We start from the raw sequence: 13,556 nt of genomic DNA, 5'->3' as shown, positions 1-13,556 counted from the left end.
ACACTTGCTCCTCCTTCTCCCCAGGAATATGCCCCTTGGGGCTTTGAGGCAAGCTCTGTCACTCGCTCTCCCTCTCTCAATTCTTGCAGATCTGCACTCCAATGTCACTTCTCAGGGAGGTTCCCCCAACCAGCTAATCCCCCAACACAGCTCCTCCTGCAATCTCCTTTATCTTCTTAATTTCCTGTCAGCATTGTCCATCCTGTTCCATTGGCTTAGAACATTCTTTCCTCTTCTCTTTTTAGCAGCTTAAATGCTATCTCTTCAGGGAGGGTCTTCTGGATCATTCTCTCTATATAGGTGTTATATATATCATTCTCTCTATGCAATGTTCACCTTCTTCTTGGAAATTACCACTACTCTCTCTCTTTCTGTGTGTGTGTGTGTGTGTGTGTGTGTGTGTGTGTATTCTTTGTCCACGTCTTTAATGTCTTCCTCCCATCACTGTATAATTGTAAATTTTAAGAGGGAAGGGGCTATGTCCACTTCACTATGTACCTCCACAGTTCAGGGCCTTGTACATGTAGGTGCTTAATAAATATTTATTGAGAAAATGACTATATGATATAACATGGGGTCATTCACAGATGTAGGAAAGATGATTAAAGAATCTCCCCACCCTATTAGAGGCCATCAGTCACCCATCCACATCTCTCTGGGTTTCTCTAATGGTTTTCGAATGCAAGCATCTGAGATCTCTACTTGAAGGCTTTGTTGGGCTGCAAGTGTATGCTTGGTCTGCATGCAGTGCCAGGGAGTTAACAGAAGCTGCAGTAGTAGTTTTTGACCAATATAGCCAATAGGAGTTGGTAGATAATTATCCCAGCTTCATCACTTGCCTGATAGAATTACTCTGAAGCATACTATCTGTGTTTTCCTAGAAGTCTCAGTTGCCCCAATTGATCATGGTGGTACCTTGCTCATTAATCTACTCTTTATTGGTTTTCTTCCCTTTCCCCATGCCTTACTGGTGCTGTCAGGGATCACCTGCCCAGACAACTACAAATCCTTGTGTCAGGGTGTGTCTCTGTGAGAATCCAACTAAGGCATCCTCCTAAGTCCCCACCACCACTCATCTTTTGGGGAAGTGTTGCAACATAAGTGTTCCAATCTACACAGTGGGGTGGGATGGAGCTATTTGTCATTCACTAATTTTTTCATTTAACTCATTCTATGCCAGTAGCCACTGTACATGTTTTCTGTGATCTCTGCAGACACTCCCTACAAATGACAGTTCTTGTCTTCACTGCAGGAATCTCCAAACACGGCTGTCCTTATTCTTGGTCCACAGCTATGCTCTGGTGCCAGTTCCTTGCATTACATTCTATTAATCAAGGGCATCTGGGTGGCTCAACCAGTTAAGTGACTGACTCTTGATTTCAGCTCAGGTCACGATCTCAGGGTCCTAAGGTTGAGCCCTTCATCAGGGGTCTATTCTCAGCAGAAAGCCTGCTTGAGGATTTTCTCTCTCCCTCTGCCTCTACCCCCACTTGTGCATGCACTCTCTCTCTCGCTCTCCCTCTCAAATAAATAAATAAATAAATCTCTTAAAAAAAATTAATCATATCCACAACAAGGACACTACAATTCAATGAACTCTTCATGTGTGCCAAACTCTGTGTTACACAAATAACTTGTATGACTTAACTGAAAGGTCACAACCATGCTAAGAGGAAAGTACTATTATTTCCTTCTCACAATAATGAAACCTAGGCCCAGGGAGATTATAACTTGTCCATCCGCTAGGTGGCAGAGGTTGGATTTGAAGCCAGATGTTTGGCGAAAGATACACCATTAACACTTTGGCTACACCACCCTCAAATCTTCTCAGCCCTCCCTGCCCCATAATACCACCAGGTCTCATCACACACAAAACTTATTTTAATGCACAACATTATGATGAGATACTGTAGTTATAAAGTTTCTGAAACATTAGCCAAAAAGAGTGAAACCCTTCGGTAATGAGAAACAATAAACAAATGCTTAAATGTAATTGCAAATGCAGCATTTCCTGAACACAAGGAATAAAACATTGCAGCCCTTAACATTTTTATTTTCCCCAAATTGGCCCTTATGGTAAAAAAGAACAGTTTATCATCACTGCTCTAGGGTATGGATCTTAGAGAAAGAATGCTTTTCCCCCAACAGAGCTAGCATTACTAGGTAATGGCCCAAACTCCACAGATTTCCTGGCATCAACATGCACCTGCACCATTTCAAACAGGAGTGGCAGAATCAGACCAAGTGGCTATGGTTATAAAGGGCAGAACAGGGCTTATGCAGCCAGTGCCCAGCTGAACACCCCAGCTTGCCTTTCCCTAAATACGGAAGACCCCTTCTCAAATTCCATTTCAAGAATCATGAGGAACATAACACCCAGTGCTCGGGTATTATGTGCAAACAATGAATCACGGAACACTACATCACAAACTAATGATGTAATGTATGGTGATTAACATAACATAATAAAATTAAAAAAATGTAAAATAAAAAAAAATCATGAGGAACAAACTCAGAATCTCATTCCCCCACCCCACTCAGGCCACACAACCCCGGGAGTACTATGTTAACACTACTGAACAGTCTCCATTCTGTCATGTTGGGAGGATTTCATTCTCTCGTTAGTTTAATGAGAAAAAATACAAACCTGATGATACCTTCAAGGACAACCTAAATAAGCATTAAAGATAAGAGCCAAAAACAAGTTAAGAAATGTGAGACAGTTAAATATGTATGCACTTTGTAATGTTTGCATATGGGAGAGAGAGAGTTGGGGAAGCTACCATTCTGGGTAAAATATAACATAATAAAGGGGTCATTTTGTTGGGGGTATTTTTGCTAATTAACCAGAATAATCATCTTTTTGAGCTCTCTATTTTTAATTCCTTTCTTGATAATGGAAGTAGAAATATTATACTAAAAGAGAACTTATTGAATGCCAGGCCTTGTTTTAAGCATTTCCCATATATGATTCACTTAATACAATACTACTGTGAAATACATAACACTGTCTCTGTTTTACAGATAAAACAAAGATGTAGGCAACTTTCTCAATAAAACACAGCTAGTAAGTATCAAAGTGGGGATTTGAACCCAGGCAGTCCATCTTTATAGTTCAAGCTATACTATGTTGTTTCAGTAGATTAACAGTATAAAAAGTCATAAAATCTTATTATAGAAAATCTGGAAAATGTAGAAAGTATAAAAAGAATATTTGATTCATTCATAATTTCACCATAGAGAAATAAATTAACAATTTGATGCAATGATCATGACATAATCTTCATAAATATGATTTAATTTTTGTTATTTGGGTATCCCATGAGAAAAGAAGTGTGGTTAACCACAAAATTTAGAGAATATATTTGGGATGGACTGACAAAGTATAGACTATGTTTTATACAAAATTTATTTTGGAGGTACCATGGATCACTTCCAAAATCTAAGCAATCTTCTATTTTTCAGAAACTGAGGTTGAAGTACATGCTAGTATGACTTCCAAAGGAAGAGACCCACCATTATGCTAAGATACCATGAATAGAGAAAACCAACTGTTGCTTCATATATGAAACCTGAACTAGAAACCATAAAGGGAGATGTTCTGAACTGAAGGTACTGATTTTTAACCATGGTTTTCACATGATCAACATTATACAAGATGAATTTAGAATGAGAGGAAATAGGGGTTTATCTTTATCCATCCATCCATCTTCTTTAATGTTTATAATTCAACCAATACTTAGGTTGAACTACCCCAAAGCAGGCCCCGAGATCACGACATGAATGCCAACTGTTTTTGGAGGCTTCATCTCTGAAAACACCAATAAGGCAGTGGAGAATTGAGACAAGAATGGGAAAGTAGGTAATAAAAGCTGTGTTAACAGATTTTCACTGTGGGCAGAACTATCCTGCTGGCTACCTCTCGGAGATGGTATGGAACATGCTTTAGCGTTGTACCCCAAGAGATGGGAGGAAGTTGGGATATTTATCCTCCAACTTACATTTATTATTGGATGAGGGCTGCTCCAGGAGACAGCAACTCCCCAGCATTTCTGGCCTGCCCTGCATACTGACCAAGCAAGTTCCTGTGGCCACAGAAAGACTTCTAACAGCCATAAAAGCTTGCAGTGAAAGGTGTAGGCATGAATGGTGAGGAACTAGGAGATATGGGCATGGCAGTATCGGTCACAGCCAGCTACTATAAAATAAAACAAAATTAGAATCATTACATATATATAGTTTTGTTTTCTGGTTAGTCACTTTATACAATGCCCAGAGAATTTCCAATATCTTTAAATGTTATTTGAGAAAATGACTTTTAATGGCTGCCTAGCCTTTCATTTTATGGATGTACCACAATTTATTTAACTGATTCCCTATTTGGAGGTACATAAGTTGTTTCTAATTTTGAAGAACTTAAAACAATTCAACAATAAATACCTTCTTACACCCTTCCTTCTCTGTATCTCTGGTTATTTCTTTAGCATAAATTAATCAAGGGCAATCTTGTTAATTATCTAAGGCAGTGATTAGTACTCCTCAATCTACAATAATGCTTGAAATTGACAGCAAATCTAATATTTTTAAATTTTGCTGGGGGGTCTCAAGACATGTAAGTGGCAATAATTTATTTTTCATTTTAAACCTTCTTGTATTCTTTAATATATTCTTTAATATTCAAATGATGGAAGATTCTTACACACTGGAAACTTTACTATTGTTTAGCCAAAGTGGGAAGTTTATCACCACATCATCAAATGAGCTAATTACTGGGCGCCTGGGTGGCTCAGTTGGTTGAGCAACTGCCTTCAGCTCAAGGTCATGATCCTGGAGTGCCGGGATCGAGTCCCACATCGGGCTCCCTGCTCAGCGGGGAGTCTGCTTCTCCCTCTGACCCTCTTCCCTCTCATGCTCTGTGTCTCTCATTCTCTCTCTCTCAAATAAATAAATAAAACCTTTAAAAAAAAAATGAGCTAATTACTTTCAAAAAGCAGGAGGTGAATGTTCTCCGTAAACCTCATCTTACGCAGGCTTAAGGTAAGACAGTTAGAATCCTTGGAATTTTGCACTCTACTTGTCTGAGGGAAAGCTCCTCCTTCTTGTTCTCCAACAGTCTGGTATGCTTTCTTTCCCACTAAGAAGTCCTTAAAAACCACCATCAGTTATATCCACTGGTCTTTTCATAGTTTTTACTTCTTTATTCTTTGAAGTACTGAGTGGCACTACCCAGGCTGACCGGTAGCACACAGGAGAGGTTCTTACCTGCTGGGAAGCCTACACTTTGCTCGTTGTCCCACCTCTTCTTCTCCACTTGGCTCTTCTCGGTTTCCTCAGTCATTCCTTTCATCCTTCATTTGTAGTAAGTGCAGGCAACTCCTATAGGTGAGCCCTGTGCTTCTGTCTTGCATTTCTCTGGGTGACCTCTCTTCTTCCGGGACATCCTTTTCATTGCATGAAGACAACTCTTTTTTTTTTTTTAAGGTAATTAAGTTTATTTTATTATGTTATGTTAATCACCATACACTACATCATTCGTTTTTGATGTAGTGTTCCATGATTCATTGTTTGTGCATAACACCCAGGGCTCCATTCGAAGACAACTCTTTTGAACTTCATTTAGGCTTCGCCTCTCTGTTCTTACGTGGGTTTAGCACAAACCTTCCTAACAGAAAACACCTCAAACTCTGCATGATCAAATCCAAATCTATATTCTCTGCTTCAAAATGGTTTTCCCTATTATTCTCTTTTCATCATCTTTAAGTCCTTCTATTCAATCCCGTAGAAATTCCAGGTCCTCTAAAATTTTGCAAAGAACTGCCTTTCTACCTTTGTCACTTTTCGCTATCATATTTTTTTGCTCTGACTCACCATGCTTCAAACAGTCTGAACATTGTTTTCTTTAGTTTTTATTCAAATTAGTAGCATATATGAAATCCAAAAGTTTAGAATTGATTTTCTACGTGATGTTGACCAAATTTCTCTCCACTCGGTCTTTTCAATCAGAGTAATAGTAACCCACTTCACTGGGTTGGTGTAATTATCACATAATATACATGAAGGTGGCTAGGACAGTATTTGGTAGGCTTATAGCAGACTTGCAATATGTATTTGCATATTTATTCATTCATCACTTGGACCCATCAGAACTAATCTTTGCCATGAAAATCTGTGTTCTCCTAGCCCCCAAACTCTCTATTCTAACCTTTATTTTCCATTTGACATTCATTGAGTATCCATGCAGAGTGTTAGTTGGCATTCTTTGAGTACACTTTCTATAAAAATTAAATTCCTTACAATAAAAAACTCTACTTCACACTTCTGTGTATAAAGGGCTAAAAATTTTGAATCCAGAGCCCTCCAAATTATCAAATAAGTTTTTTTTAAACCAAATTAGCACATATAGTAGATGAGAAAACAGCTAAATATTTCTTGCTCATTTTAATCAGGAGTCAAAAGGAAGGTCAGAAGACAAATGTTTTATGCCCATAGTAAAAAGAATATATTGCTGAATGTAAATTCCTTCTGGGTCAAAAAATATACATACAGTGATATAAAGGAGCTACACACTTTGGCGTATTTATCAGAAGCAGCACACGAATATTTTGTAAATTATATAGCATTTTCTAAATTGACTTTATCCCACACCTGATAATCTGATAAGGAGGTTAAGTAGTTTCCTTTGCTCTGTCATTTACAGACTTGGCAGTAGAGTTTATTGTCTTCCTTGTGTGCGCAGTAAACTAAATAGTTAGAAGCTGATGAATGCTCTTCTTTTATTTCTAAGATTATGATCAAATCATTGGCATTGGCTTGTAATGTTTTGGGATAAAATAACCTTTTGAATGATTTACATCACTAGCCTCTTGCTAACCTAACTTCTTCTGAAACAAATGACATCAAAATAATCTCTATAAATTCTAGATGTGGTCACTTACCATTGACAGCTTCCCTAAGAAGATAATGGCACACCATTTTGAATTATCCAAATGTACAAATGAAACTGCAACTCTAGTAAAAACAGAGCCTCTTTGGAATGGTCCATACCATATCTCTTAGATGGACACTGATGGGACACAAGGGCAAGACATTCTGTGGGATGAGTGGGCTGATCTCGATTCCTGAATAATAGACACTAAGTGTTTTACAGATGCGGTAAGCAGAATGCCAAAAGCTTTCTTGTTTTCTTCTAGAACAGTGGTTTTTAAAGTGCTTATAGGAGACATAGGGTTCTAAGAAGATACTGGAGGTGCTGCAGCAGGGAGTGGGCGATGTGTGTGGCAGGGAGAGGGCGAAAGAAGACCAGCTCTGTGCTTCAAGCCTCTTTCTTCACTGGATTCAGCTTTCTCAGGGACTCCCATCTGTTCTAGGTACAGAACTTCTGAGCAAGGTAGTGTTTGGAAGACAAGTGTCTGCTACTGAAAAAATAACGGTGGATTATCTTTGTCTCAGAACCCAACTAAAAATATTTCAAAGAACTGGGCCACTGTCCTCATAGATGACAATAAACATTTGTGTCCAATTTCTTCAGCTGCCTTTTATTGGGTAATATGTCTTGGGAAGAAAATTAAGCCCAATACCAGAAACTGTTTGCTTGAAGTGTCTTTCAAATTGTACACTTAGCCAAGGATTGCATGAAATTAAATATTACTCTGTTCTCCACCAAAAACAAAACAAAACAAAACAGGCATTGTTTTCCTGTCTAAACAGGTCTCTTGATTACTCTCTTCCAGTTTGAGAGAAAGAGAGACCTGTGCTCAATGTTTAGTGACTTGTTCTTCAAATCTTAATGGACTGACCTTCAAGTCATCTGTTGCTACCAATCTTTTGGTAGGAAGTCATTGTGAAGGTAATGCAGACCTTACAATTTCATGAATAATGTTACTAAGCATCCTACCCCTGCTGCCCAGCCATTAACATTTATCTCCTGTGCTAGATCCCAGCCATTGGTAGTTCTTATCTCCTATCCTAGATCCCACATATTGATCAGCGAGTGTGCATTGGCTTGGCCATTCTCCATTAAAGCCAAGGAATGCATCCAGAACTTTAGAAGTGTCAAGCACCCCTCCCTCCAGCCCCATCAGCCTCATTTCTACTCATGCAGGTAGCTTTTATTACCAAATTACCAGGGATTCTATGCTCAATATTACTGAGTTTTGCACTCTCTTAGTTTATAGAGTATCTACTTGAGCAGAGGTGTTTGCAACTTTTATCAGTTCTACTCTCAAAAACCATTCAGTATATTGGTATAAATGCCACTTCCCATGATTCACTGGCTATGAGCTGAGGCACTTTTGTTTTGGACTAGGGAAAGTTCACTAAATCAATATAATAAGGATGTGTTCCATGATGTACAGATCCTCTGAGATGCTCAGTGAGGAAATGTGTCTGCGGTCAAACATATTTGAGAAACAGTGTATTTCTCTTGGTGATTCAAAATGTGCATTAGAAAAGCAGAGTGCTAAGAAGTATTTCTTAAATTTATTTGACCATATAATTTTTAAATTATCCCTCACCTCTTCTCTCCCTCCTTCCTTCTTTTCTTCATTAAACATTAAATATCTAGGGCTCCATGGGAAAGATTTTGGAAAATATTGTACTTTCCTATTTAAGAAAAGTTTTCAGGGGTCAATTTCTACTTTTCTCTGTAATCCCAGAGCCAGCACCATGTCTGGCACAAGGTGATTACTCAATAAATGTTTAATTGAAGTGAACAAGAGAGTAGATTAATGAGGTGCCAAACATCGTGCTGGAAGTTGTTTTAAAAAATAATACCAGGTATGCCTGGGTGGCTCAGTCAGTTAAGTGTCTACCTTCAGCTCAGGTCATGATCCCAGAGTCCTGGGATCAAGTCCCCATCAGACTCCCTGCTCAGCGGGGAGTCTGCTTCTCCCTCTGCTGCTCCCCCTGCTTGTACTCTCTCTGTCTCTGTCAAATAAATAAAAATATTAAAAAAAAACCAGGTAGGAGCACCTGGGTGGCCCAGTCGGTTAATTGTCAGACTCTTGATTTTGGCTCAGGTCATGATCTTACGGTTGTGAGATCGAGCCCAGCATTAGGCTTCACGTTGGGTGTGGAGCTTGCTTAAGATTCTCTCCCTCCCTTTCCCTCTGTCCCTCCCCCTCCTCTAAAATAAGAAAGAAATGCCCTCTCTGTGAGCATGAACAGCCATTTCCTACCTGAATGGGTAGGCAAATGCTATGTCAATGCTGAGGTTACTTTCCGTCTTGTTGACACAGTCCACACTCAGCCGCAGGCCTCCAGAATAGCCACCACATGTTGCAAATGCAAAGATTGCAAAAAGCTGTGGAGAACAAAAAAAAACCAAGAAGAGAGTCATTAGAATCATGCTAATCTAATGAAATATATAAATAGGAGTTTAGTGTCTGGGTTGAGAGAGGTTATGTTTCTTCTGAAATGTGGCATCATATTTGGTTCAGGAAGGAAGATGAAAGTCAGGAGGATGATGGGGACGGTAGAGGTGGTCTCTGAAAAAATAGTCCGGCAAGCTGGGGTAACTCTGCTTGGAGGAAAACTGAACACAAGGACAAAATATCTGTGTTTGACTGTGTAAAGAGCTGTCATGCCTCAGAAGGTAGAGATACGATCTCATATAAAAACATCTGGAAAGTTACACACTAAGGGATTAATGACGGATGTCTCCAGGTGGGAAGAATTTGAGGTGTCTCCTTGCTTTCTTCTTCTGGTTTATCTGTGTCTTCTGCAATAAACATGTTTTATCTTTTGGAGTAATATAGTTTTTTTTTTTTTTTAAAGGCATAGTCAGAATTTGAGAGCTAAAGAGCTTTGGGAGAGTAGATGAGTATCTAAAAGGCTCTACTTCAGAGCATCTGATTTCAGTATATGTCAGCCTCAAAGCCTCCCCAGTTGTTACATCTCTGTATTAGTTGCTCTTTGTCAACTATTAAAAGGTTCAACTGGTTACCAACTAATGTCATAGTCTATCCTGGTGTAGAACATGGGTCCGTGGGAATTAGGTACTGAAAATGAGGAGCAGGAAATCAGGGAAGGCTTTAAGAAAGAAGATATATCTGGGAGACCAAGGATGGTGTAAGATGGGAAGCAAATGCTAAACTTTGTTGGCTTAGTTTGGCTACATTCAAAAGTATTTCCTGCTCATTTCCAAAGAAAGTCAGTCAAGTGCACTTAACACTAACCCAAGTTGTAATACTCCCATTTATTTTATTTTCATTTTGGAATTCAGGTTCTTGAGGTAGTTTGGGGTCCCATTAGGAACACTAGCTCACTTTGCACAGCAAAGCAGAATTATTGAGTAAGGGTTAAGTGCATGGGCTCTGGAATGTGATCTTGGGAAGGTTCCTTAATTTCCCCATGTCTTGGTTTCCTCGTCAGTAAAACAGCATTGATAATAACTCTTCTGGGCCATTTTGCTATTCATGATATAGAGCAGACAGTTGCTGTGGACAAGAAGGCTGCTGGACCTGGTAATGTTACCAAGCCCACTCAGAAAGCACAGAAGACAAAATGAGCATTATCCAGTAACACCTGCCACCTCAGTCTTACTTGATAGAAGAGTCTCAGAGCTGTTGGCCTCAACTGGCCATCTAACTTTGATAGGAAAGACTGGGTAATGATAAAACCTTCACAGGGAAAGGAATATTTTGGAGACCAGTTTTTTTTTCCTCTATGTGGCAGTTTTAAGTTACTAGTTTTTAAAATCAGTATTTTAAAAATGGAAACAACTTGACCAAAAGACATAGTAGATATAGTAAGAGAAAACTGTGTTTATATGTGTTACTGTGTATAAAGCATTTAGAACAGATCTTGGCAGAGGAAAAGTACTCAATAAACGTTAACAAATGTTATTACTCTAAATGGATGTGGATGGCTCCTTAGATGTTCCAGGCCATAAAATAGGAAATTTAGACTTACTTGCTAGCTAAACTGACGCGACCATCAGCCCCAGTGAACCGGCGTCCAAGCACTCCAGAAAAACTGAATCTGTTTTGTTTTGCTTTTCTTCCTAATTTGCCTCATCGATAGCATTTGAGGAGGCGTTCAGAAGCTACTCCAATCCACTCCACCATCTGGGGCTGATACACACAGAACACCAAGACTGAAGGGAACCTGATTTTTATCCCTGTGGTGTGCATCTGCTCATTTCTGTGAGCAAATGCTCTCTGTCAGCTTTTAGTATTGGTAAGAATAAGTAGGGAGTGAGTTTAAGTGCTCAATGCTTAAATCTAAGTTGTATTATATAATACTGGATGTCTCAGCCCTTTGTTCCCTGTCAGAATATTGCCTTTCCAGAAGAAAGAGTGGAGTAATGGAGCCATGAGCTCTGTGGTATGGCTATGGAGACAGCCCTTATCCTGCTCAAGCTTCCTCACCTGTAAGACAGGAATGTCCTCTATAACTCCTTGAATCACTGAGAGAATTAAATAAGATGGAATACGTATTTATGTGCAGCCCCTCTCAATTCATGCAGAGATTTATGTGGTATTTACACATGTATACTTCTATGGGGCAAGAGTCCTAAGTGTGTAACCAGCACTTGTACATGTCAAGGTTAGGAGGAATTGTCTCTTCTTGCCATTATTAAGTGCCTACTATGGGCCAGCCATTGGGCCCAGCACTTAACATATGTGATATTATTTTCTCTTAACAGCAATGATGTGTGTGTGTGTGTGTGTGTGTGTGTGCGCGCGCGCGCGTGAAGCTTAGCATTCCCATATTAAAGATGTAGCAGAATAGCATAATGGCTCTAAGCAGTTGCATTTAAAAAAATTCCTTGAAACATTAAAATATAGCAAGTTAGAGTTGAAGGGACATATAAATCCTGTTAATTTCAGTGCTTAATAACTATAAGGGAACTACCCTTGGCTTTTCATCTTACATTGAAGTGCTTTATATACAGTAAGGTATTATTAATACTACCATGGAATGAACTTAAGATGGAATGATAATTATGTATTTAACTATTCAAAATGTTAGATGCATAGAAAGAAGGTGTCAGACTATTAAAACCACACACACCACTAGTTTTTCTTTTAACTTCTATCGAGCTCTGAAAACATTAAGACATCGTACTTGAGTTAAATATGGTACCTATGGGCTTTCTGGTTAACTTTCTCCCTTCCCCCAGTCCTTACTGATTAAAGGGAAATCATACTGTGTGACCGATATCAAATTCACATGAGTTTGGTGAGGACTAAACAGATAATGTCTGTACAACACTGGGAGAGTCAGATCCTGCTGAGTGAATAACGTATTACAGGCATGGTTGATTCCGTATCTGGGAGAGTGAAATCAACTCCCACAGATTCTATCAGCTAGGGGTCTAGTTCTATAATTGGAATACATCAAGACAGAGCAGGGAGAGGGGACCGGAAGCTCTTTGGTGGGTCAAAATTCCCTTGGTGTTGAAGAGGAATGTAGAGTGGGAGGGAACTCAGAAAATGCTCTCACGGATTCCCCTCCCAGAAGTCTGGCCAACCACTCCTCCCTAGGTGGTCGGGCAGAGCAGTTGTGGGAGTCAGGCAGAACCTGAGTGTGAGTCCAGTTCCTAGCTGTCTGACACTGAGCAAGTTATTCAACTTCTCCAAACCTCAGTTCCTCCATCTCTTAAATCAGGACTAATTCACTGGTTCATTCAGCAGACGTTGTTCAGTGGTGTACTTATTTGTCAGCTGGGAGGGAACAGGAAAATAAAAAAGAGAAAACACGAAGACAAAGAAGGCCCCTGCTCACTATGGAGCTCAACACTGGATGGGGGGACAGAGTCAGAAAGAACACACAAGTGAAAACAATTACACATTGTGTTATATGTTTTGGCGGGGGAAGCTCTTCCAGACAGGGAGGTACACCTGAGGAAAGTCACATGTAAGCTAGGAACTTGAGGATGAAGGACAGGAAGCCATGGGGAGTGGAGGGAAGTGCCCTGGGCAGAGGGAACAGCTCAAGTGAAACCCCAAGGGAGGAAAGCTTGTCAATGGGAGGTCAATGTGGCAACCGGATCATGAAAGAGGCTGAGAAGAATAGTGTTTACCTCATACAGTTTTGTGTGCTTTAGCTGGGAGAACATATGTAAGGCATCAGGTTCACGGCCCTCAGCAAACATTAAAGTGTCTCCTCCTCCTTCTGCTTCTCTGCTACTATTACTATCACCACTACACTACTGAAGGAACCAAGAACTGCAGAGGAAAATTCACTTGCCCCCATTCAGCTAGAGCAGAGTTGGAACTAGAATCCTGGTCTCTGGACTCCCTGAGTCAGCATTCTTCTAATTAGCTCTACAATAGCAGGGAGAACAATTCCTGGCCACCTGGGTGGGCGTTAACTGTCAAATGTTCCAGTCTTCTTTACCCAGAAATGCACCATGGTGCTTTAGTGGCCTGAGGTTCTCCATGTTTCTTCTGAGTGTCTGACAGGCACATATGGGCAAGTTCACTAGCCAAGCAGAATGGATGCTTTGTGATCAACTTGTCCTCCCTCCCTCCCTCCCTCCTTCCCTTCCTCCCTCCCTCCCTCCTTCCCTTCCTCCCTCCCTCCTCCTTCTTCCTTCCTTCTTCCTTCCT

General features: G+C 40.0%; 1 protein-coding gene across 3 annotated transcripts in view; it reads right to left on the bottom strand.

Annotated features, from left to right (window-relative positions):
- SYNPR (synaptoporin) overlaps window positions 1-13,556 on the bottom strand; it is a 308,866-nt gene that overhangs the window by 115,513 nt on the left and 179,797 nt on the right. For all 3 annotated transcript variants that reach the window (XM_027586730.2, XM_027586731.2, XM_027586732.2), the window contains one exon: window positions 9,177-9,301. In XM_027586730.2, coding sequence (XP_027442531.1) covers window positions 9,177-9,301 — 125 coding nt within the window. The remainder of the gene's footprint in view (window positions 1-9,176; window positions 9,302-13,556) is intronic.

Source organism: Zalophus californianus, chromosome 1 (genome assembly GCF_009762305.2).
Source record: "Zalophus californianus isolate mZalCal1 chromosome 1, mZalCal1.pri.v2, whole genome shotgun sequence".
Classification (NCBI taxonomy): Eukaryota; Metazoa; Chordata; class Mammalia; order Carnivora; family Otariidae; genus Zalophus; species Zalophus californianus.
The sequence above is the reverse complement of the archived record's forward strand: the minus strand, read 5'-3'. Positions and strand labels throughout refer to the sequence as shown.